The following is a 23,348-nucleotide window of genomic DNA, read 5'->3' as shown; positions in this document are numbered from 1 at the left end:
CACACCACATAAGCTAATTCAAATGTTTTTTTAGAACTTTGATTATCTTCAATGGTAGTTTTTTCTACAGTTTTTAATATTTGAAAAAACGTTTGGAAAGCTTTTTATCATTGAAAAAGAAGGCGTTTTTTCTAAAGTTTTTTACTATTTTTCTCTAACCTTTTAAAAAAAATTAAGATATGTCATATTTGATCCATATATTTAATAACCCTTTATTTTATACCTTTGTTATATTTCAATTAGATTTGCTTATTATTTAATCAATTAATTCAATAAACAAAATAGAAATGAGTATATTTTATAAAAAAAGTTATAGATTTATCAAATATTATAAAATATTGCAGTTATATAATATTTTATTGTTTTTTCTTTCTGTAACTATGTGAGAATTTTATTATCTTCTATAGTTTCAGAAGAAAAAAAAAAAACCCAAAGTTATTTTTTAGTTATATTTTTTTGGCATTAAGTGTATAAAAAGGATATATATGACATATGTTGATTAATGATAAATACTTGGTAAGTTTTTTTTTTAGAAAAATTACATGAGAAATACCCGAAAATATAACATATGTTAGTATTAATAATAAATTATATGAAGGGACTTAATAAAACATTTAAGATATATAAATGATAAATTAGTTAAGTTTAAGAAAAAAAACTTATGAAAAGGTTAAGCATTTATGGTATTTTATGAAAGTTCTTTATTAGATAAAAGTCATTGAAAAGATGATGTGACAAACTTAATAAGTATTTATAAGGTTAACTAAATATTAAAAAGAAATTGTTTTAAATAAGCAAATCCTAATCACCCTTTAAAAGTCCTCTTACACCTAACTTTTTTTTACTTGTATATAATTTTTATAGATCATACTCGTTTTATTTTAAATTATTCAAATGGTTGAGAGACCATACCGTTTGACAAAATAACAAATAACAAACCGCATCGCAAAATTTATAAACTGAATGAATGCCTCTAAATGCAATTGATATCATACACTTCTTAATAAATCATGTTAATAAAACTCCTCTAAATACAACTGATGTCATACACTTCTTAATAAATTATGTTAGTAAATTCACCAACATCCTGATTACAATTCACCACCTCCAATTTAAGAAGAAAAACTACTATCAAATGAGCTAGTCACACATTAACATTCAAATTAGTTCACGGTCCGTATAAGTATTTATTTCACCGGAAATGTTTACAGATTTATATGATGATCACGAAACAACTTACGATTACTTGACTTGCATTAAAGATCAAATCTTCAATAGAATATTCACACCACCCTTTTGTGATGCAGAACGTATCAAGGCTTTAAAAAAATATTTATGTAAACAACTAGGAGAAGGACAAAAATGACGTATTACAACTCAAACAAAAAAGACATGACAACTGATTAGCTGGGATTTACTACGCCCATAGCCCCATCTCATACCCGGAGCTCCAAGTCCTAACAAAGCTAATTTCAATATAGGTGTTTCGTTATTTCATCTGGTTCTACTATATGATCTTATTTTGTTTTGAATTAGACATGGATTTGGTAAACGTATTTTGTCGTGCCATATTTATACCAAGTTTAACTTAACCCAACTTCACATGTTTATTCTTCGTGTCAATGTTGTTAGGATCGAGACACTAACACGAAACTCTCTCTCTCAGCTCACGAATTATAGAAAAACAAGAACACAATGATTTATAGTGGTTCGGTCGAATTTCTGACCTACGTCCACTCTTGGTAACTAGGAATATATTCTATTGATCTTGGTACAACGTTTACAAATACATATGATTACTATATATAGAGATTGAAATTGCAAGTTGTCAAAAGTAGCTGCTAATCATGATCCGTGAAACATGGTGCCATGATTTCTTGCATGTTTTCTGCCTTTACTTTTGTCTGCCACTAAACAAGTGGCTTCACCACTCAACAATCTCCCACTTGAAGCCACGGAACAATTTTCACCTGTGCTTCAACTGTGCATCTGTATTTCTGTAAAACGATTTTGACCTTGACTCCATCCTAATTACCCGGCCTTCTCTTCAATTATCCTGAAGGCCAGTTGAAGCTATGCAAAGCTTCAACTTTTCTAAGGTGACAACCTTAGTCAACATATCAGCTGGATTTTCAGTTCCTTTGATCTTACTCAACTTCAGAGTGTCATCATTAATTCTTTCTCTGATGAAGTGATATCTCAGTTGTATGTGCTTTGTCTTCGAATGGAAGACGGGATTCTTTGCAAGATGAATTGCACTTTGATTGTCACAAAATAATGCACAATCATCTTGTTCTTTGCCAAGTTCGTTGAGAAAATTCTTCAACCATATAAGCTCTTTGCTTGCTTCAGCAACTGCCATATACTCTGCTTCTGTGGTTGAAAGGGCAACACTTTTCTGTAGTTTGGACATCCAACTTACTGCAGTGCCGCCCACTGTAAAGACATACCCTGTGGTGCTTTTGTATGAATCTTTACAACCACCAAGATCTGCATCTGCATAACCATTCAGAACTACGTCTTTTCCCTTAAAATTTAATGCCGTCTTTGAAGTCCCTTTCAAGTATCTCAACAACCATTTAACTGCTTCCCAATGTTCTCTTCCCGGATTGGACATGAATCTACTAACAACTCCCACTGCATGAGCTATATCTGGTCTCGTGCATACCATTGCATACATGAGGCTACCAACTGCGGATGCATAAGGAACTTTAGCCATTTCTTTCTTGTCTTCATCTGATCTGGGTGACTGAGCTTTAGAAAGCTTAAAGTAACTTCCCAAAGGTGTGCTTCTGATCTTGGCATCTTTAAGGCTGAATTTCTCTAATACTTTCTCAAGGTACTTTTCTTGAGATAGTGTTAAAGAACCATCTTTGTTTCTGAATATACTCATCCCGAGTATTTGCTTTGCAGCTCCCAAGTCTTTCATTTCGAACTCTTCAGACATCTGTTTCTTCAACTTCTTGATCTCTGACATGTCTGAACCGGCAATCAACATATCATCTACATAGAGTAGTAGAATGATATAAGAACCCTTAAACTTCTTGATGTAACAACAATGATCATTGTCACATCTCTTGTAACCAACTTTTCTCATGAAGTTATCGAACTTCAAATACCATTGTCTGGGTGCTTGTTTCAGACCATACAAACTCTTCTTCAATTTACACACCAAGTTTCCTTTGCCTTTATCCTGAAAACCCTCTGGTTGTGTCATGTAAATGTCTTCATCTAGGTCACCGTGTAGAAAAGCTGTCTTGACATCTAGTTGCTCTAGATGCAAACTTTCTGCTGCTACAATACTGAGAACAAGTCTGATAGTGGTCATCTTCACTACTGGAGAGAATATTTCATTGAAATCAATTCCCTCTTTCTGTTGAAAGCCCTTGACTACTAATCTTGCTTTGTACCGTTTGGTACCATCATGTTCATCCTTCACCCTGAAAACCCATTTATTCTGAAGAGCCTTCTTCCCAACTGGAAGCTTTGTTAAGTGCCATGTGTTGTTCTTCTCAAGCGACTTCATTTCATCTTTCATTGCTAGCTCCCACTGCAATGAATCTTTCAACCCTATAGCTTCAGAGTAACACTGGGGTTCACCGTTTTCTGTCAAAAGAATGTAGTTGACAGATGGTGAGTATTTGTTTGGTGGTCTTGTGACTCTGGAAGATCTTCTTAGTTGAACTTGAGGTGTGACTGGGGACTCTGGAGTTGGAGGACTGGTTTCTTCATCTTCAGAATCATTACTGGAATTATCCCCTGAGCTCCCACTGTCAGTTGAATCATCCCCAGATTCAGGGATTTCGACTGGAGCTTTTTTCTTCTTTTCAACACCTTCAAACTCAACATACTCCTTCTGATCTTCTGGACTTTTGTTGTTTCTGTCTTTGTATAACTCGGCTTCGTTAAAGGTGACATTCTTGCTTCGGATTATCTTTCTGCTCTCACTATCCCAAAGCCTGTAACCCATTTCATCCGACCCATAACCAATGAATGTACACTTCTTGGTCTTTGAATCAAGTTTATCCCTGTCACCATCTTTTAACAAACTGTAAGCAGTACAACCAAAGACTTTCAGGTGTTTGAGACTTACTTCCTTCCCTTGCCACATTTCTTCTGGTAATTTAAAATCCAAGGGAACACACGGTGAAAGGTTGATCAAGTAGGCTGCAGTATTAACTGCATCAGCCCAAAATGTCTTAGGTAAACCAGAATTCAACCTCATGCTTCTAGCCCTTTCATTCAGAGTTCTATTCATTCTTTCAGCTACACCATTCTGATGAGGGGTTCCTGGGACCGTCTTGATCATCTTTATCCCTTGCTTGGCACAATAGTCAACAAACTCCTTGCTTATGTATTCACCACCATTATCCGACTTCAGGCATTTTACCTTCAAATCAGTTTCATTTTCAACAGCAGATTTCCATATCTTAAAAGTATCAAATACATCAGATTTATTTTTAAGAAAATAGACCCATACCTTGCGTGTTGAATCATCGATAAAGGTCACATAGTAGTTTTTGCCTCCTAGAGATGAAACTGGTGTTGGTCCAAATACATATGAGTGAACAAGCTCCAACTTCTGAGCTTTCGGTGTCTTCCCCGTTTTTACAAAAGTAACCCGCTTTTGTTTCCCGAGAACACAAGATTCACAAAATTCAGTTTCGACTTTCTTCAAGTCTGGAAACTTTCCTTTTTGAGCCAACATCTTCAATCCCTTATCGCTCATGTGTCCGAGTCGTTGGTGCCATAAATTAGATGGACTCGGATTGGTGGTTACGGCATGAACACCATCACCAGGTATCTCTACCATGTATAGAGTGCCTTTCTTCTTTCCTTTGGCAATCACCAAGTTGCCTTTGATCACTTTCCATTGTCCACCCCCAAAGTGAACATCAAGTCCTTCATCATCCAACTTACCAACTGAAATCAACTTTCTCCTTAAGTTTGGGATAACCCTGACATCTTTCAATGTCCAGGTGGTTCCCATGGAGGTCTTCAAATCTACGTCTCCTATACCCGTAATATCAAGCACTTGATCATCGGCCAAACTAACTTTGCCAAAGTCACCTGTTTGTAGGTTCTTGACCATATCTGGGCATGAGACAGCATGGAAAGAAGCACCCGAATCCATAATCCAGGATTCCATTGAATTCTCAACACAACATATGAGAAAATCTCCCGATTCTTCAGAGGATACATTGTGTACTTCTTTCTTTTCAGCTTGTGGTTTTGGACATTGGTTTCTAAAGTGACCTTTTTCTTTGCAATTCCAACATTCAATATCTTTTCGGTTCTTGGACTGCCCCCTTTTTCTAGACTTTGATCTGCCTCGACTACGTCCTCTTTCGTTTCTTCTTCCTCTACTTTCTGTATGCAATAAAGAACTAGAACTAGAAGTCTCACCATTGCTTCTCCGTCTGATATCTTCATTTACAATCAAGTCACGAATACTCTCGAAAGTGAGTTTAATAGTGTCGGATGCACTACTAACAGCTGTGACGGTGCCTGACCAACTATCGGGCAAAGATGATAAAAGGAGGAGCGCTTGTACTTCATCTTCAAACTTTATTGCAACTGAGGCTAAACGAGAGATAATCGAGTTAAACTCGTTTATGTGAGCGGTAACTGACATGCCTTCCTTCATTTTGGTGTTAACCAATTGTTTGATGAGGAACACTTTGTTGGAAGCGGACGGCTTCTCGTACATGTTGGACAAAGCCTTAAATACTCCATAAGTAGTTGTTTCATTAACAATGTTATACGCAACACTCTGTGCCAATGAAAGCCTAACTACACCCAAGGCTTGTCGATCCAACAACTTCCATTCTTCATCATACATGTCATCCGGTTGTTCGCCCAACATAGGCAAATGCAAACTTTTCTGATACAACATATCTTCAATTTGCATCTTCCAAAATCCATAATCGGTTCCATCAAACTTGTCAATTTTGATTTTACCATCTTCTGCCATTTTTGCAATTTTCTGAAAGAACAGGGACCTGTCTTGCAATTTTCTGAAACTTCAGGGACCTGTCTTGCAATTTTCTGGAACTTCAGGACCTGTCTTTGCAATTTTCTGAAACTTCAGGGACCAAATCTGAGTTTTTCAAATTCTGCTACAGTGACGCTACATTGTCGCTACAGTGTCGCTACAGTGTCGTCTTCTCCGGCAGGTCTCCGGCGTACAGTGTCGTCTTCTCCGGCAAGGCTCCGGCGTACAGTGTCGTCTTCTCTGGCAAGGCTCCGGCGCTACAGTGCCGTCTTCTCCGGCGAACTGGTTTCCCGGTCACTATTCCGGCGAACCTTTGACCGGCGATTTGGACGTCTTCCGGTGGTCGAAAAATTCAGAAAAAAATATTTTCGGAATCTTCGGAACGAGACCTTTCCAACGGTATACACCAAAATCGTTTTTGACGAAAACAAATTTCGACCAAAAAACTGAAAATCACCTTCTGGAGCTAAACCAACGCTCTGATACCACTTGTTAGGATCGAGACACTAACACAAAACTCTCTCTCTCAGCTCACGAATTATAGAAAAACAAGAACACAATGATTTATAGTGGTTCGGTCGAATTTCTGACCTACGTCCACTCTTGGTAACTAGGAATATATTCTATTGATCTTGGTACACCGTTTACAAATACATATGATTACTATATATAGAGATTGAAATTGCAAGTTGTCAAAAGTAGCTGCTAATCATGGTGCCATGATTTCTTGCATGTTTTCTGCCTTTACTTTTGTCTGCCACTAAACAAGTGGCTTCACCACTCAACAAATGTCGTGTCTAAATCCATTTATTTTGTGTTGAATTGGCGGATCTTGTGAGTTTTTACCAGCTCTACTATGAATTCACAAAAAAAAAAAAAAAATGGATATTTCCATTTATCCATTTGATTTCAATAACTTGACAATATCTTTCGAACTTCTAAACAACCCTATAAATCGAGTTGGATGTTTTGAGAGTATCTTGACTTCGATTAATAGAATTTCTCTCAATTATGAACTCTGTTTGCTTAGGTCCGTTACGTTTTGGGTCAAATTTGACTTTGCCTTTTGTGTTTCAAGTCCATCCAAATAAGTTCACCAAGAAACATTCAAAACATCCCTCTCGTTTCGTTGAAATAACGTTTGATTCTTTAGATGCTTGAATTTAATTGATTATATTCTTAAAAAGAAATACAATAATGTTGGTTATTAAATATGTCATTTCAGAGCCATTGTATCTTGTGTAAGATCGTGTTATTATATATTTACTCTTCTATGGTACAAAACTAACTTTTCCTAATGACATAAAATCATATATCAAGAATCACAATTTTCATAAGACTATTCAAATTTTTTCCCCGAAATTTTTTTAAATGTATGAATTGAACCAGAGCTAATAATGGTTAACAAAATATAAGCCTTTATTCTCTCTAAAGCAACACAACTGAGATTATCAATCATATCAGTCCATTATTACAACAACAGTAATTAAACTGGAGGAAAAATAAAAGAAAGAATATAAAACCTACTTACTTAATTTAACCAACAGTGGTTACAGCAGCATGTATGGCATCTGCAAGGTGAGGAACAGTCCTTGAGCTTAAACCCGCCATGCTAATACGCCTGCATGTTTTCCATTTGTAAGAAATAGCAATCTACTTTCATTCAGTTATTTATTATTATAAGTTATAACATCCTACTTTCATTTCTTTAAATTTGTAGCAAGAAAGTAGAATGCTATAATTGTGTAGAAAAGAATTATCAAAGAAAAATGATATTGGGTGTTACCCATCAGATGTCATGTAGATGTGGAATTCTTTTGTCATGAAGGTGACTTGCTTTGTATTAAGCCCTGTGAATGTAAACATCCCGATTTGCTTTATAATGTGGCTCCAATCCCCAGGTGTCCCTGCCCAACACACAACACACAAAAATTAAAACAGAAGAAAATGAAAATAATAATAATAAATAAAGAAAGCTCCAAAACACAAACATAATTAAGAGGTAGTGTACCTCTAGCAGATAAAGCATCAAAAAGCTGTTTGCGCATGGTAATAATACGATCAGCCATTGCCTTCAATTCAAGGGTCCATTCATCATACAACTTTCTGCAAACGCAAATCCACCCTAATTCAGTGTTACACCCTAATTCAGTGAGCACAAGGTGTGCAAAAGACGTAAATGCCCTTTTACCTATCTTTGAGGATGGTAGCCACAATTGAAGCACCATGGATAGGTGGACTTGAGTACATGGGCCTTATCACAAGTTTTAACTGGCTCTCTACCCTACTTGCCACGTCAGCACTCCTACACACCTTTTACGAATAACATATCAAATAAACAAAACGAAAATCCATCAGATCAGCATAAACGAAGATATAGTCGATTAAGTCCCATTTGGGTCCATTACAAAAGACGTTAATCCCCTCATTATCCTCATCATAGCAAAGAGACAAGATATATGTGAAAAGGTGATGACTTACAATGCTCAAAGCACCAACTCTTTCCCCATAAAGCCCCATATTTTTAGCATAACTTTGAGCTATAAAACATTCCCCACCATCACCAACAAACATGCGAACTGATTGAGCATCTTTATCCAGACTTCCACTTGCAAAACCCTAAAAATTTCAAGAGTCAGACCTTTAGCACTAAATATAAATAGTCTTTTTTAAACATAAAAGTATAAAACTCACCTGATATGCGCTATCAAAAAATGGTAAGAGACTTTTGGATCTAATCAGTTGTCTTATTTGCTCCCATTGTTCAAGTGTTGGATCAACACCAGTTGGATTATGAGCACAGGCATGTAGAAGGACAATTGCTCCAGATGGAGCAGAACTCAGGTCTTCTAGTAAGCCTGTGTAAGCACAAAACAAGTCTAATTGGTTTATTCACTTAATGAGAAAAAAAAAACGGGAAACAGAGACCTAATAAATCAAAATAGGGAAATGAAAACTAAACAGTTCCATATATGTAGCAAATAATAACAATTTTATGATTGTTGCAAACCTTGGATGTTCAATCCACGTGTCACTGGATCATAGTAGCGATATGTTTTCACAGTCAAACCAGCAAGAGTGAATATTTTTGTATGGTTTCCCCATGTTGGATTGGGTATATATATAGTACGCTGCAGAAGTGAAAAGTTGTCAACAATAAGAAGAAACAACAACAAAAGGAAATTTTTTAATGTCTATGAAAGTATCGAGTAATTTAATTTAAGATATGAAAAAAGAAAACATATTTACTTGGTAATAGTGTCTGGACAGAAACTCAGCTCCAACTCGCAATGACCCAGTACCAGACAAACACTGTACTGTTGTCACCCGGTTTCCCTGGATAGCAGGACTGCTAAAAAGGACAAAAAAGATATTTAGAAAAAAGTACAAAAAAGATATTTAGAAAAAGTAAAATCGTGTTTCAAGAAAGTGAAAATATACATAGATAACATAATAAATGGTAGGTTCACACCTGTCAGATCCGAGTATAAGTTTTGCACTTAATTTGTTGAAATCTGCCAATCCAACAATGGGGAGATATTCCTTGACACGAGACCTGTCATTAACAAGTAGCTGCTCTGCTCTTCTCACGACATTTAAGACCAGAGGTTTTCCTTCCTGTGGTGTCAATAGCAAATCAGGCAATTCAGTCATTGTAGTTGAAATATAGATGTTTAGATTCAACTCTTATTGAACTATGTAGACACTAGGATCAGGCAAAAACAAGATTGACACATTTATGGGAGCAAAGTTATCAGTAGAGTTGGTTGAAAGTGTAACCAAAAAGTACAGAATTGAAAAAAGAAACTAACCTCTGTACGATAAGCACCAACACCTAAATTTAGCTTGATAGGGCTTGGGTCTTTGTTATATGCAACAGTAACCTGCAAGTCATCATACATAAAGAAAGAGTGATGAAGTTTGAACCAGTAACATTTTAAACATGAAGAGTTTACAAGGCAGTCCAGGTTTTTTACTAATTAGTGTTGACTAAATGAACTCTTTGAACACCATTCTTATGCTGCTATTGTTCTGATGAGAATACTTGGTTATAGAATGTAAGAAAGATAATCATACAATGTAGGAAGCTCAAGCCACTTGCACAATTTGTACACTGAAGTATGTAGTGTCAGTGTCTCAAAGAATACTAGACAAACTAAAATGAGAATTTGTAACCTCAACAAGTGAAATATGATAGCGATGAACATAATTATACACTCACTCGCTTCTGAATGTTAAAAATATGTTTTGAATTACTTGATCAAACAAGTCATCTTAGGGATCTCAAAAGATATGTATATCAAAGCATGTATGATGTATCAGTAATTCCCAAACAGATCATACGAGTTTCACTGCAAAAGTCAAAATGTGTATTTAATCTTCGGACAAGATAGTATATATTCAACTGAACAAACGATGCATTGATGATCAGATCAAAACACATAAATTCACTTCCTAACATAAATCAAACCCGAATGCACATATATAAACTGATCCGGAGTATTATAATCGGAAATTTAAGACAAATCTACTCCAACAACTCCAAAAGAAGATCAAAACCGACTTCTGAAGTTCATACCTAGCACTCGACTCAAACGCAAAATCGATATGGATTTCATTGAGTTTAATACGACTTTTCTCTATCAATCTAGTTACCTGATACGATATCGTAGTTTCCAGAAATTTCTCGACTAATTTCGAACAAACGTATCAATAACGGAGCTGAAAACTAAGATGAAACAAGTACAGCTTTGTTTACAGGTATAAAGAGAGATTACCCCGAGAATCGGATCTTCGGGAGCACGAACTACGTTAGCGAAGACAGAATTTCCGGCAGAAGTTGGAGAAGAGGAGATACCGCTACCTTCATTACCAATCGCGCCGGCGAGGTGATGCGAAAGCATATACAACCTCCGATCGGCCGACGAGGAGTTCATTTTTGACTTGTTTACGTTTTCCGTTTGTGTATTGCGTCTGCCCCGCTCTTTTTAGTCGAAAAACGTTAAGATCGGTATGACTTTATAGAATAAGATGACGTGGCGAGCGAGGGAGGTGGTGACGTGGATGGAGATTGTGGGGCCCACATTGCCATGATAAGGATGAGAGCTTGACGACGTTAGGTAACGTCGGCACGAGGATCCAGATAGATGTAAACGGTAGCGTAAGCGGCTACGCGATTATAGGTTGGCACAAACTTCAAGAAACGTTTGCTAGGATAGGGATATTGAGATATTGACATTTTAGTAGAAGACGATGAATGAAATTTGGAACTTTTGTACTAGTTTAAGATATTTTTCATTTTATCATTATTTGTCTTTATTATCTTTATCCTGTCATAAATAGACCTCGGAAATCTAATTAGAATAGGATTAAAATATAAGTGTTGAGTCATATTCTATTATAGGAAAAACGATTGTATTACATAGATGACATAGATAAATTGATAACATGTAAATAAAAACGATTGTATTACATAGATGACATTCGCAAAAAGATAAATTAATAACATGTAAATGAGACAAACAAGGGGAAAATAAGTCAAGATAAACAGTAAGACATATACATAAATAAATCATAATACACATACGAATCTTAAAACTGCAAAAGAAACAATGGGAGTAAGTCAATGTAAGCAGTAAAATGATACATGTTTAAATGTAAATACTAACATATGTGCAAGAAACATGTATGAACCAGGTCCGTCCCAGATGGTGGGCGATAGGGGTGACCGTCCAGGACCCATCTTTTGAAGGGGTCCAAATTTTTTTATAGAAATTGTTATATTTAGAAGATAGTAGTGGTTGTCAAGATCGGGATCCTACGTAGGATCGTTTTTTTGTTTGCAAGATCGGGATCGGGATCCTAAGATCCTACAAAATATAATACTCCCTCCGTCCCAAAATTATAGTCCATCTTTCTTTTTTTGTTTGTCCCAAAATAATAGTCAACTGCTAAAAATAAATAACATTTTTACCAAAATACTCCTTCATTGTTACTTAATCAACTAAGCATTTAATGGAACATTAAATGCAAAATAAGGACAAAACTATCATTTTATTAAATAAAGTTAGTGGTAATTAATGTTTTTCTTAATATATGTGTTTTTGTCTGTGGACAATAATATTGGGACGGAGGGAGTATAATTTTAATTTATAATTTATAATCATGAAAAATATTTCAAACATTCAATTTTTCGTTCAAAAGTTATAAAAACTTCAAAAAATTAGTCATAAGTCACAACATAAAATGATAAACGGTAAATTGGTAAAGGGTAAAAACCATAAAGTGGTAAAAAAAATTCGTTTGCAAAAAAAAAAAAAAAAAAAAAAAGGGAAGGTACAATCCTACCCCAAATATGATCCGTTTACGATCCGTATCGTTTTTCATACTTAGGATCGTACGATTCTACGATCAGGATTGCGATTTTGACAACCATTGATAGTACAAGTAATTTTCTTTCAATTATTGAGTTATTATAAAAAAAAATTGACGACATTTGTGTATTTTAAAGGCCTATTTTTTTCTTTCGTCCTAGACCCAAAATATGTTTGAAATGACTTTGATATGAATGATAAATATATAAAAACAAACATACAAGGAGGTGAGACTATTCATGTACCAAGATGTTTAGCTTCCATATTCAATTATCTAAGGTCATGTCTTCGTAAAAGCAAGCTCTTGTCATGTCTAGCTTCATATCATCCTCTCACATACTTCTAGGACGTCGTCTCCCCATATCATCATTAGAGATGTAAGTGAACCAAACTATTTGTAAGCTATTTCACGACCGACTCATTAAAAGCTCAACTCGAGCTCGAGTTAAACAAGCATGATTCGAACTCGAACTTATTTCCAAACTCATTTACTTATTAAGTTACTAATGAATATAAACAGACTTCTTAACGAGTCGAGACCAAGCCGAGTTTAGGCTATTTAAGTTGGTCTAACAAAAGAGTTGAGCTCGAGCCTAGGTAGGCTCTGCTCACTTACACTCTTACTCACCACCGACTCTAGTCTATTTTACCATCGTTAATGATATGTTCATACCACCTTAATTATCATTTCCTCAATTTTAAGTGGTTTTTGTCACTCCCAAAGAGCTTCTTAAAATCATATTTAAAATCATATTTGGTATCTTATCCAGCAAAGTTTTGTATGCCTGCCTCAATATCCTCATTTTTAGTACTCCCATCATCCTCTTGTGGTCAATCTTGGACGACCTAGCATTTAGATACAAACATCATGACAAACCTTTTTCACCTTCAATTTTAACGGGACCTTTATGTCACACAATACTCCCAAGGTTTTCCCTTTTAGTTATGCAATAGGTGACATCTACCTTCATACATCCTCCTTTGTGGATCATAGACCCATATACTTTAAAGCACTCGTGTGGAATAAGAGCGTACTCTAAACTTGCATCTACTAAAATTGCATAAAATATACTTCGTTTTAACAGTTTTGTTTAAGAGCGTACTCCTTTAAACTTAAATCTACTCATTCATCATCCCCCCTTCCACTAAAATTACATAAAATATACTTCATTTTAACAGTGTTGTTTAAGAGCGTACTCCTCTAAACTTGCATCTACTCATTCATCATCCCCTTTCCATTAAAAATTGAACAAAATATACTTCGTTTTAACAGTGTTGTTTTGTATCCCTTTCTCCTCTAATATTTCCATTTAGACGTCCGTTTAGCATTCAACTCAACCCCAGATTTGGTCACCAACATAATTTCATTGGAAAAAAGAATACACCAAAGAACTTCCTAATAGATCTCGCTAGACGTCTTATTCAAGATCAAGGCATGATGTGTGGCCGAAATCCGAATATTGATAGAGCCTGAATTCAATCGAAAGCATGTATTGTCTCGGATTGAGGTCTGAACGCATGTCTTAGACAAGTAATACATTTAGTGAATGGCCTAGACATGTCTTAGGGGTCTCTCTAGCTTTCAGGATCTCGATAATCGCCTCTCGTGGAACATCTACTATACGCCTTTCGGATTGGTTTTCTGCAACATTCATGGTATGACTAAGTAACTTAATACTTTTATAGCAACTTTTGTTTGTATATTGGGATCATAGTACCTTAGTCCTCCTGCCTTTTCAAAGTCTCCAAGACAGTGCCATAGAATAATTAGAATTTGATTTAGGTTTACGTTTTTATTCCATCTCTTTTTTCTCAACTCTAAAAACAAGTGTTCCATATTAACTACAGCTTAATCCTGTAGTGATCACTTCATTCTTGCTTCTCAAATTTACATTTTTTGCAATCATACTTGTAACTTCTTTGTAATTTGTGTGTCATAAGTCAATCATTTAAGTGAACAGTTTTCAAGAAATTAATTTGGCACCATTTATACAGGCAGTTAAAGAGCGATGAGCTTTTACATTGCAAGGGTAAAAATAAGGTTCAAACATCAGTGTCTTTAAATATAACTACTACTCTTTCAGCCCACCTCCCTACCAAAAACAATATCCTTCAGCACACAATAATCTCAAAAGATAAAGCCAACAAAACTTGCTCTTCATACAAAAAAACTCATTCCAGCTTTACTCTATCCATGTCACCAATCACTGCTTCAAGCTGCAAAAAAACAAAACAAAAAAAAATGAAGCCTTTTAGCTAAATATTCAATAATTACAAACAAAGAAATCTTAAGCCCAAATCATCATCAACACACATCTGTAGTAATTATAATGGTTAATTGCAAGAAATAGCAATGTACTTTCATTTATTTATTTACTATATAGCAATGTCATCATAATATAAAGAATTTTTACTGCTATAATCAGATAAATTTTTCAAAATACAATGTCCTAAAAAGAAAAAAAAATCAAAAGTGCAATGCTATAACTGGATAAAATTTTCAAAATACAATGCCTTAAAAAGAAAAAAAAAATTAGAATTAAACTTTTGTAAAAGAAAGAAATAGAAGCAAGAACACTTTTAAAAACCAGTTAAATTTTTCAGAAAAAATAAAATAAAATAATGAACATATTTAATTGACAAACCTTAACAATTTGGCGCAAAAAGTAATCTCCATATCGCTTGGGTGTCTTGGATTCAACCACATGAATCAAATCCTATAACAAGAAAATGATCAATCAATTCAACAAAAAAATAAATATAAAAAGGATTGCTTACATCATCAATGTAGAAATCGATGTCAGCATTGGATATAGTTTTTCCATCAGCACCAACAGAGTGTGTTTTGTGCTTGTATGTCATCAAGATTGTCCTGTAAAAAAGCATGTTGAATTAGTTGTTTGATCCAAACACAAAAAGCATATAAGAATGAGTAATTAACATACATAAGGAAAATAAAAAAGCATGTAATGTAATGTAATGTAATTAACCTTAAAGTGGATTCATCTACTTCCATGTAGGATGCAAGCTTCTCAAGAGAAATAGTTGAATAGACTTTCAAGAAAGTCCTCACAACTGACAGTTGTTGCTGCTGCTTTACTTCATAAAGGAAGAGCTTTAACTGAAGCCTATATGCATCCTATAACAAATAAATCAACACAGTTACATCATGTTTCTTTTATTTCCCAGTGTAAATTGACCATTTTACCCTTCTGTCTATATGCATCTGATTAACATATAGATCCACAACAAAAGAGTTAGGGCCTTTTTATGATCAAGGGTAGGTGTTCTATGTTCAAACTTCAAAGACTTTCTTTTTTTGGACAGAATGAACTGTCTAGATGACAGTAAATGACCATTTTACCCTTCTGTCTATATGCATCTTCCCATTCAGTGCAGTAAAGATAAATGATGTTTGTCTAGTGTATGCAAGTGTTGTTTCAACAAAGAGTTTCTTTTTTTAAACTGAATGAACCATCTCAATGACAACAAATGACCATTTTACCCTTCTGTCTATATGCAGCCATAACATACAAATTCACAAAAACAAACTACGACACGTTTCTTTTTCCCCATGAGGTATTTTAAGTGTTGTAAGATCAAAGACTTTAGTTTTTGTACCGAATGAAAATGACTATAATGACCATTTTACCCTTCTGTCTAGAACTAGTGTCGAATAAAAAGATAAACACTGCACCTGGTTGTAGTTTACAAGTGGCTCTTCATAGCTTGGTGCAGAAGGCGTGATGAATTTGGGACATGCATATGAGAAAAGCTCATCATAGAGTGCAAATGATTCATCATCATATCGTTGCATTCTCGACATTTTTTCACCATATTTCTCCCTCAGTTGAGAGTTGACTGTTTCATCAACAAGTTTGACTTGGGGACAAAGAGAGAGGGAGATTGTTAACAGAGCATACATCTGCTCATTCTTCTTTAGAATTTGCTCATATTGTGGCGATTTCTGGTGATACTGCTTAGTTTTGTAGATGTATAAAAGGATTTTGTTGAACTCGCGTATTGCCTCTACATACCTGCATAATTATTAATGCAAAATCATAATTCAGTTTCTCATGAAAACAACAAATGATCATTTTAAATTGTAAGCATAGTTTTAAAACATATTTGCAAAGAAAAAAGGTGAAGTTTGAAGATATAGAGATATAAAATACCTTCGTAACATAAGATTGGCAAACCCATAATGATAGATGGTGGTTATGTGACTTCCAATGACACTAGTGTAAACACCTTGTTGACTTATGTCAATAGGAAGTAAACACTTCAATCCAGTTTGATAATCTCCCAATAAACAATGAACTCTTAACAATCCAACCATGCTGAAGTAACCCAACACCTTCAAAACATTACTTCCACCATTATAATCATATCCATCTGTAGCTGTGAACTGTTCAAGACCTTCTTTTTCCTGCTCAAGAATCTGAATGATCGAAGATTTCTCCATCAATGCTTGCAAGAAATTGAGAACCCCATACACATTCCATGCCTGTGAAAATATGAAGAACATTGTATTCCATCAGAATTAGGTATCCCTGTAAGTTTGAAGTTAGTTTGATGCATCCATGATAACCCTGAAACATAATCGAGTGGCTTACCTGATCATGTTGTCTCAGTAGAGCAATTTCCTGCTCAGTTTTGTTCTTCATTTTGGCACGATACTGACAGAATGACTGAAATTGATATACAAACTCATCCACCATGTCCCACAACCACTGATTAGGTAGTTGCATGTTCACCACACCATGTAACACCACCTGCAATGATACAAAATCAATCACATGAGCATGAATTAATCGTAAATCTCTTTGATCATGGTTGATATAGGTTCTTGTAGCCTGGAGCCGGAATTAACCATTGGGATAAATTAATCCAGATTTTGAAACACATTAGTTCCAATCTCAAACCATAAAGAATCCATTATCTATTTGGTAGTAGAATTTATAGTAGGTCGCTATAGTTTATCATTATAACCTTTGTATAAGAATATTGAGATTGATAATCATCACAAGTTCAAAGATGTTTTATGATTTAACAGCTTAAATCTCAAGCTTATGTGGTCTCATGACTAAACAGTCTAATTTGATAAAACCTTGGGGTTTCACGACAAATAAAAACAATAGTTTATACAAGGTCATTCATAAGCTCACAGGTAACAATCTATGTGCAAAAATTCTGATGAGCTCGTCAGAGTATCAGCTATAATCCGAGAAAAACACTATGAGAGGAAAATCATAGGGCACACCTGAAACAGACTGCAGTAATTATCCCAAGAATCAATCCTCTGCTTGAGAGTTGGAGATAACCTAGCATACAGGTGGCGATACCACATCTCGCGGTAAAGCAAGCAGAACACATGGTCGTTATCAACGTACTGAGCAACGGCTTCAACGGAAGGCCAAGGGGTATCCTTGAACATACGGTCGCTTAGCGTATGGAATGAAGTCTCGTACATCTGATGGATCTCATAGACGTTTTTCTCCCGGATGTGACGGTAGAGATGGACGACGAATGATTTGACGGGGTCGGGAACGAAGGAAGGGTCGTAAGACAAACCTCCATCGGCGGAGGAAGGCATTCCATCTTCGTAGTCGTAACCGACGGCCGCCATTGTTGATGCAGAGAGATTAGGGTTCCGACTGCGCTAAGAAGTAAGCCGATGAGATGTCGCAGTGTGACTGTGTGGGTGTGTGCTTATCAAAGTTGGGCCTTAAGATGATAAAATGTGGGAGGGACGAGGGAGTATGAGTTGGGCCTTCTCTTTAGAACTGTTAAGGAATGGAATTTTAAATACTACATGAATGAAGTTTGGTTATGTTTGTCCGTCTAAAATTAACTGAATAAATGAATAAATACAAACGTACAAATAAATAAATTTATTTTTGTTTGTTTGTTTTTCTAAGAAATTATTATGTTCATATTCGTTTATGTTTATTTATGTCCGTTTTAATGTTAAACAAGCATAAATGAACAAACAAAAAGAATGAATATATATATACAAGCATAAATGAATGGGTGTAAACGAATATATATATATATATATATATATATATATATATATATATATATATATATATAGATTATAAGAAAAATATCAAAATATATGATTTTTAATTCCTTATAAATAATGTATAATATTGATATATTATTTATACATATTAAAAAAATAAGAAGAGTGAGAAATAAGAGATGAAAATGACATGGGGATGAGTGACAAATAGGGATGAGCATATGGACCGGGGAACCGGCCGGAACCGGTACCGGAACCCGATGGAACCGGTCGGGCCGGGACCGATACTATAATTTCGTCAATTTTTGGAACCGGGACCCGGTAATAACCGGTCTTTGGAACCGGCCCAAAACGGGGAACCGGACCGGATAACTCACTCAAATTTTGAAAGTTGCATAACTCACTCAATTTAACATTTTTTGACCTGAATCTTTTTCCTACATGTAGATTATGATTTGTAGTTAAGTTTAGACTATAAAAACGTTTGATTTGGTTAAAAATTGAATGAGTTACAAGCCCCGCAAAGAAGCGTGTCAAATCAAAAAAAAATTATGTTTCAGCAATTAAATGTAATCTGACTTTGTTGTTCAAATGTGCATAACTCACTCAATTTAACTTGTTTTGAACTGAATCTTTTTCCTACATGTAGATTAGGATTTTTAGTTAAGTTTAGACGATAAAAACGCTTGATTTAGTTAAAAATTGAATGAGTTACATGCCCCGCAAGGAAGGGTGTCAAATCAGAATTTTTTTTATGTTTCAGCAATTAAATGTAATCTGACTTTGTTGTTCAAATGTGCATAACTCACTCAATTTAACTTGTTTTGACCTGAATCTTTTTCCTACATGTAGATTAGGATTTGTAGCTAAGTTTAGACTATAAAAACGCTTGATTTGGTTAAAAATTGAATGAGTTACAAGCCCCGCAAGGAAGTGCGTCAAATCAAAAAAAAATTATGTTACAGCAATTAAACGTAATCTGACTTTGTTGTTCAAATGTGCATAACTCACTCAACTTAAGTTTTTTTTTATCTGAATCTTTTTCCTACACTTAGTTTAGGTTTTGTAATTAAGTTTAGACTATAAAAACGCTTGATTTGGTTAAAAATTGAATGAGTTACAAGCCCCGTAAGGAAGACTATAAAAACGCTGAATCTTTTTCCTACACTTAGTTTAGGTTTTGTAATTAAGTTTAGACTATAAAAACGCTTGATTTGGTTAAAAATTGAATGAGTTACAAGCCCCGTAAGGAAGCGTGTCAAATCAAACCGGTTCCAAAATCGAAAACCCGACAAAAACCGGACCCGAAACCGGTAGAACCGTCGGGCCTGTTCCGGGTCGGGCCGATTCGGTCCGTTTGCTCATGCCTAGTGACAAACAAAAAATAAGAGACAGTAAGAAGGTACACACACCAACCTTATTGGTCTTTCGACGACCATTTAACTTTTCAACTCATTTGTCGAACATAAATTAAATATACATATTTTTAACAATTTAATCACCTATATATATATATATATATATATATATATATATATATATATATATATATCATGTTGTATTTGCCATGTATCTAAGACTAATATAACAGGACAAAAAAAAATACATACATTTTTCCTAATAAGACATAAACTCACTCTGTACCACTCATATACTCTCCATCACTCATGATCAAAGCCATAAATACCCTATTCATCTTTTGTCATAGAAAAACAACCCTAGAATACTCTAAAATGTAACAAAAACAGGTTATATAGATACAAACATCCAACTTGAGAAACAGAGCACATCTTACATCAAAGCCAAGCCCATTCTAAAAATCATCAACACATATGTTAAGCCTTCGCAACTACCAATAACAACTCCAAGCTTTCTTCAACTATCACCAAGTTCCCAAAACCTCAGAATTATAAACTAAAAAAAAAAAAAAAAAAACAAGAACTAGCAACCAAACGGCCCACGTGGGAATACAAAATCAATTTCTCACAATTAAAAATTTTGTACATCTCAACTACAACAAATAGCCATTTCTCCACCTTCTATAATTCACATTACTAACACCTCACTTCTCATCCGTTCACACAAAATCCCGTTAGTATTTCTCATATTCATCACATCAAACACTACAAATTAGGGTTCAGGGTTTACGGTTTAAGTCAGATTTCATTTCACACTCTTTGTCTGCTCGAATTAGTTCGAGACAAGTTCATATAACCATTCGGATCATTCTCATCTTCATCTTCATCATCAGACGACAAATACGAACTTCCCATCCACGATCTAAACCCTTCATTTACTCGCCTCTCAACATCTGGTGTGAATTCCGCAGTGTTAGCTTCCAACATCTCTAACCCTAAATTCCGGCCGGAAAATTCAGTTTCATCGAGGACCGTGGCGGCTTTCCGCCTGAGATAGAAGGCGGTGCCGCCATAGAGGATCACTAGTCCCCATGATGAGATTTCATAGCACCAAAATAAGGGGATCGAACACCGGGAACCAAGTGTGAGGAGAGTTGAACCTAGAAATAGTGCTAGAAGACCGAAAATTATGGCGAATATTAAGTTTAGAACTGATAGACATCTAACCCCTCCTGTAAATCATGAAAATAAGTATGAGAAATGGCAAGGGTATTTATGTCTTTTGCACAAATAAGAGACATGTTTTGTGTAAAACCATGCTTCATTTTTTACCAATTTATGCAACAACGTTTCACTCTTTATCAATTTATGCATACGTAGTTTTCTAAATAAACTACTAAAGTGTGCTTGACTTACAGCTGTCGATTGTCTTACGATATATTAAATTGTCCAACTCAGCAAGCACAAGTTCAATTGATGAAAATGACTATTTTACCCGTTTGACAAAATATGTGTTTTGAAATGTTAAGTTGAAAGTTTTATAACTGAACACCAAAAGGATTGGACATGAGATGCAAAAAATAAGACAATAGATATGATAACTGGATCCATGGGTGAGATATGCTAGTACACAAAATGAGATTTTTACCCTTGCAGCCAATAACAACATGAGTTATGTGGAACCAAATGACTAATAGCAATCTTTGGTAGCAACAAAATGAAAATATTTTGTCAATTTTTATGTCATAAACAAAAAGCTAATTTATCATGGTAAGGGAATATAATGTATTAATGAATATTGGAAAGGATCTTTTTTTAAAATGATAGTATGTTCATAACTGATATTTTGTAGGGAATAAACTTTTTGAAAGAGCCTTTTATTATTTGTATACAGCATAAGAGCCAAAATGCACTTCAATATAAGCAGAAAACAAGTCAAAAGGGTATTAAAGGTACCTCTCCTGGAAGTACAGTAGTTATTCTCAACCACCTTCAGGCATCCATGTCTTGTTGGAGCAGTATAAGATACACTAATACCTGCATATCAATGGAAGCATGCCAAAAAACTTAGTAACAATTAACTATAATTACTGAACTTCTTTATGACATTTGTCTTATTATTCAATGTTATTTCAGTTTTCTTGCATAAATCCCTACCATATGCAATGAACATCACATGGTAGCTCTTTCCTGCAAACTACTTAATCGATTACTTGATGAAACATAATCCATATGTAATTACTAAACAATAGTGACCAAATTTATAAAGAATATACAGATAGCTTTAAAGTGTCAACAGGGTAAGTGAAGATCCACCAATACCATTACTGAAGGGATGTTTATATGTGTGTTTTTCAATGAAACTATTGCAGCTAGACAAAATCAGATGGATCAGTTAATTAAAGTGACTATTGTAGCTAGGTGTTCATGACAGAAGTTTGCTTAACCTGTTAACTAATAGATGATGTTGTATAACACTTAGAAAACGTTTAACACGTTGTCTTATCCCTTCTTTTCAGCTCGATATATTCAAACTACAATTAACACAAAAGGACGCAGAGCTCACCTGCCACAAGATAAACCGCAGACACCACAGAAACCATGGCGGAAGGAACAAACACAACCATCCAGTAGTAATCAACAGTCTCTTGATCCGTAAGATAAAAAGCACCACCCACGCGGTCTTCGCCACCACCGATACGAACGTCTGCAGCACCAATACTGCTGAAATTAATCGACAGAGGCTGGATTCTCAGATCACTGCAGAACGGCCGTCGTCCGGGATCACTCGGAAATATTATATTCAAGCTAATAATAGTAGAAATGAAGATCGAGAATGTGATGAAGGCAAAACCACAGATCAAGATCGGTCTTTGTAGCTTAGTCCAAGCTTTATCCTCGTCACGTAGACTCTCGTATTCGTGTTTCTGCATGAATGCTTGTCGTAAAGCGTCGCCTATGATGGCCATATCTTCAACTTGGAACAAAGTGCAAACCCTATGATTTATCCGTAGTTGGGTGTATAAATTGATGGAGATTTTTTAGAAATAAGAAATTGATTTTAAGGGGATTGAGCTGATGAGAATTATAAACCCTAAAATTTGGGGGTATGGAAATGGAAGTATAGATGAATCTTACAACTTGATTTGTTGATGGATGGCAGCTGTGGCGGTCGCCTTGCTTCAATTGTTTTTTGATTCATCTTCACGTTTCTCTTGAATATTTTCACTTTCATTTTTATTTAATATAATATAATAGTAAATAGAATATAATATATAATATAATACTACATACTACATAGAGAGGTAATAAAAAGATCATTTATACGTGATTTTTTTTTTTTTGCGTTAAAATGATTTTTACAAAATCGAGTAAGAAAACTTATACGACCTTTCATTTTTTGGTTTTTAGCACTGTTGCACAACAATGTTTGGTGAATTTACATATTTAGTTACTCAATTATTTTTTGTACTCAATTGGTCATTAACGTTAGGAAATACCGACTAATTAAGGGTTTGAAGGAAATTGTATCCGGTTTACGGGTGACATGCTGACATGGTTTCACATATGTGGGTTTGTTTTTGGCACTGTAG

The 23,348-nt window shown here is 35.0% G+C and overlaps 3 protein-coding genes across 5 annotated transcripts; all 3 read right to left on the bottom strand.

Moving 5' to 3' along the window:
* Positions 1–7,396: 7,396 nt before the first annotated feature.
* Positions 7,397–11,000, bottom strand: LOC145110924 (aspartate aminotransferase, cytoplasmic-like). 2 transcript variants are annotated; one of them, XM_079047237.1, is made up of 11 exons: positions 10,774–11,000; positions 9,808–9,879; positions 9,468–9,613; positions 9,245–9,347; positions 9,006–9,126; positions 8,690–8,853; positions 8,477–8,614; positions 8,187–8,308; positions 8,007–8,101; positions 7,782–7,902; positions 7,397–7,616 (listed from the first exon to the last, which is right to left on the bottom strand). In XM_079047237.1, the coding sequence occupies exons 1-11, from the start codon at positions 10,930–10,932 to the stop codon at positions 7,532–7,534; spliced, it is 1,326 nt and encodes a 441-aa protein (XP_078903363.1). In that variant the 5' UTR covers positions 10,933–11,000; the 3' UTR covers positions 7,397–7,531. The 2 variants fall into 2 exon arrangements, with proteins under 2 accessions (XP_078903363.1, XP_078903364.1); XM_079047238.1 differs by having other exon boundaries at positions 9,245–9,344.
* A 3,368-nt stretch (positions 11,001–14,368) lies between these two features.
* On the bottom strand, positions 14,369–18,109 carry LOC145115208 (uncharacterized). Its single transcript, XM_079051445.1, has 8 exons — positions 17,633–18,109; positions 16,986–17,144; positions 16,545–16,876; positions 16,067–16,406; positions 15,360–15,508; positions 15,148–15,241; positions 15,015–15,086; positions 14,369–14,586 (listed from the first exon to the last, which is right to left on the bottom strand). The coding sequence occupies exons 1-8, from the start codon at positions 17,996–17,998 to the stop codon at positions 14,542–14,544; spliced, it is 1,557 nt and encodes a 518-aa protein (XP_078907571.1). The 5' UTR covers positions 17,999–18,109; the 3' UTR covers positions 14,369–14,541.
* Positions 18,110–20,339: 2,230 nt separating this feature from the next.
* On the bottom strand, positions 20,340–22,989 carry LOC145116889 (uncharacterized). Of its 2 annotated transcripts, XM_079053199.1 has the most exons (4): positions 22,894–22,989; positions 22,322–22,752; positions 21,712–21,792; positions 20,340–20,987 (listed from the first exon to the last, which is right to left on the bottom strand). In XM_079053199.1, exons 2-4 carry the CDS (start codon positions 22,722–22,724, stop codon positions 20,566–20,568), a joined length of 906 nt encoding a protein of 301 aa, XP_078909325.1. In that variant the 5' UTR covers positions 22,725–22,752; positions 22,894–22,989; the 3' UTR covers positions 20,340–20,565. The 2 variants fall into 2 exon arrangements, with proteins under 2 accessions (XP_078909325.1, XP_078909324.1); XM_079053198.1 differs by having other exon boundaries at positions 22,322–22,978.
* Between the last annotated feature and the right edge of the window lie 359 nt (positions 22,990–23,348).

This window comes from Lactuca virosa, chromosome 5 (assembly GCF_052849685.1).
Source record: "Lactuca virosa cultivar CGN04683 chromosome 5, Lactuca_virosa_CGN04683_v6, whole genome shotgun sequence".
Classification (NCBI taxonomy): domain Eukaryota; kingdom Viridiplantae; phylum Streptophyta; class Magnoliopsida; order Asterales; family Asteraceae; genus Lactuca; species Lactuca virosa.
Note: the sequence above shows the minus strand (reverse complement) of the source record. Positions and strands in the feature narration are given on the sequence as shown.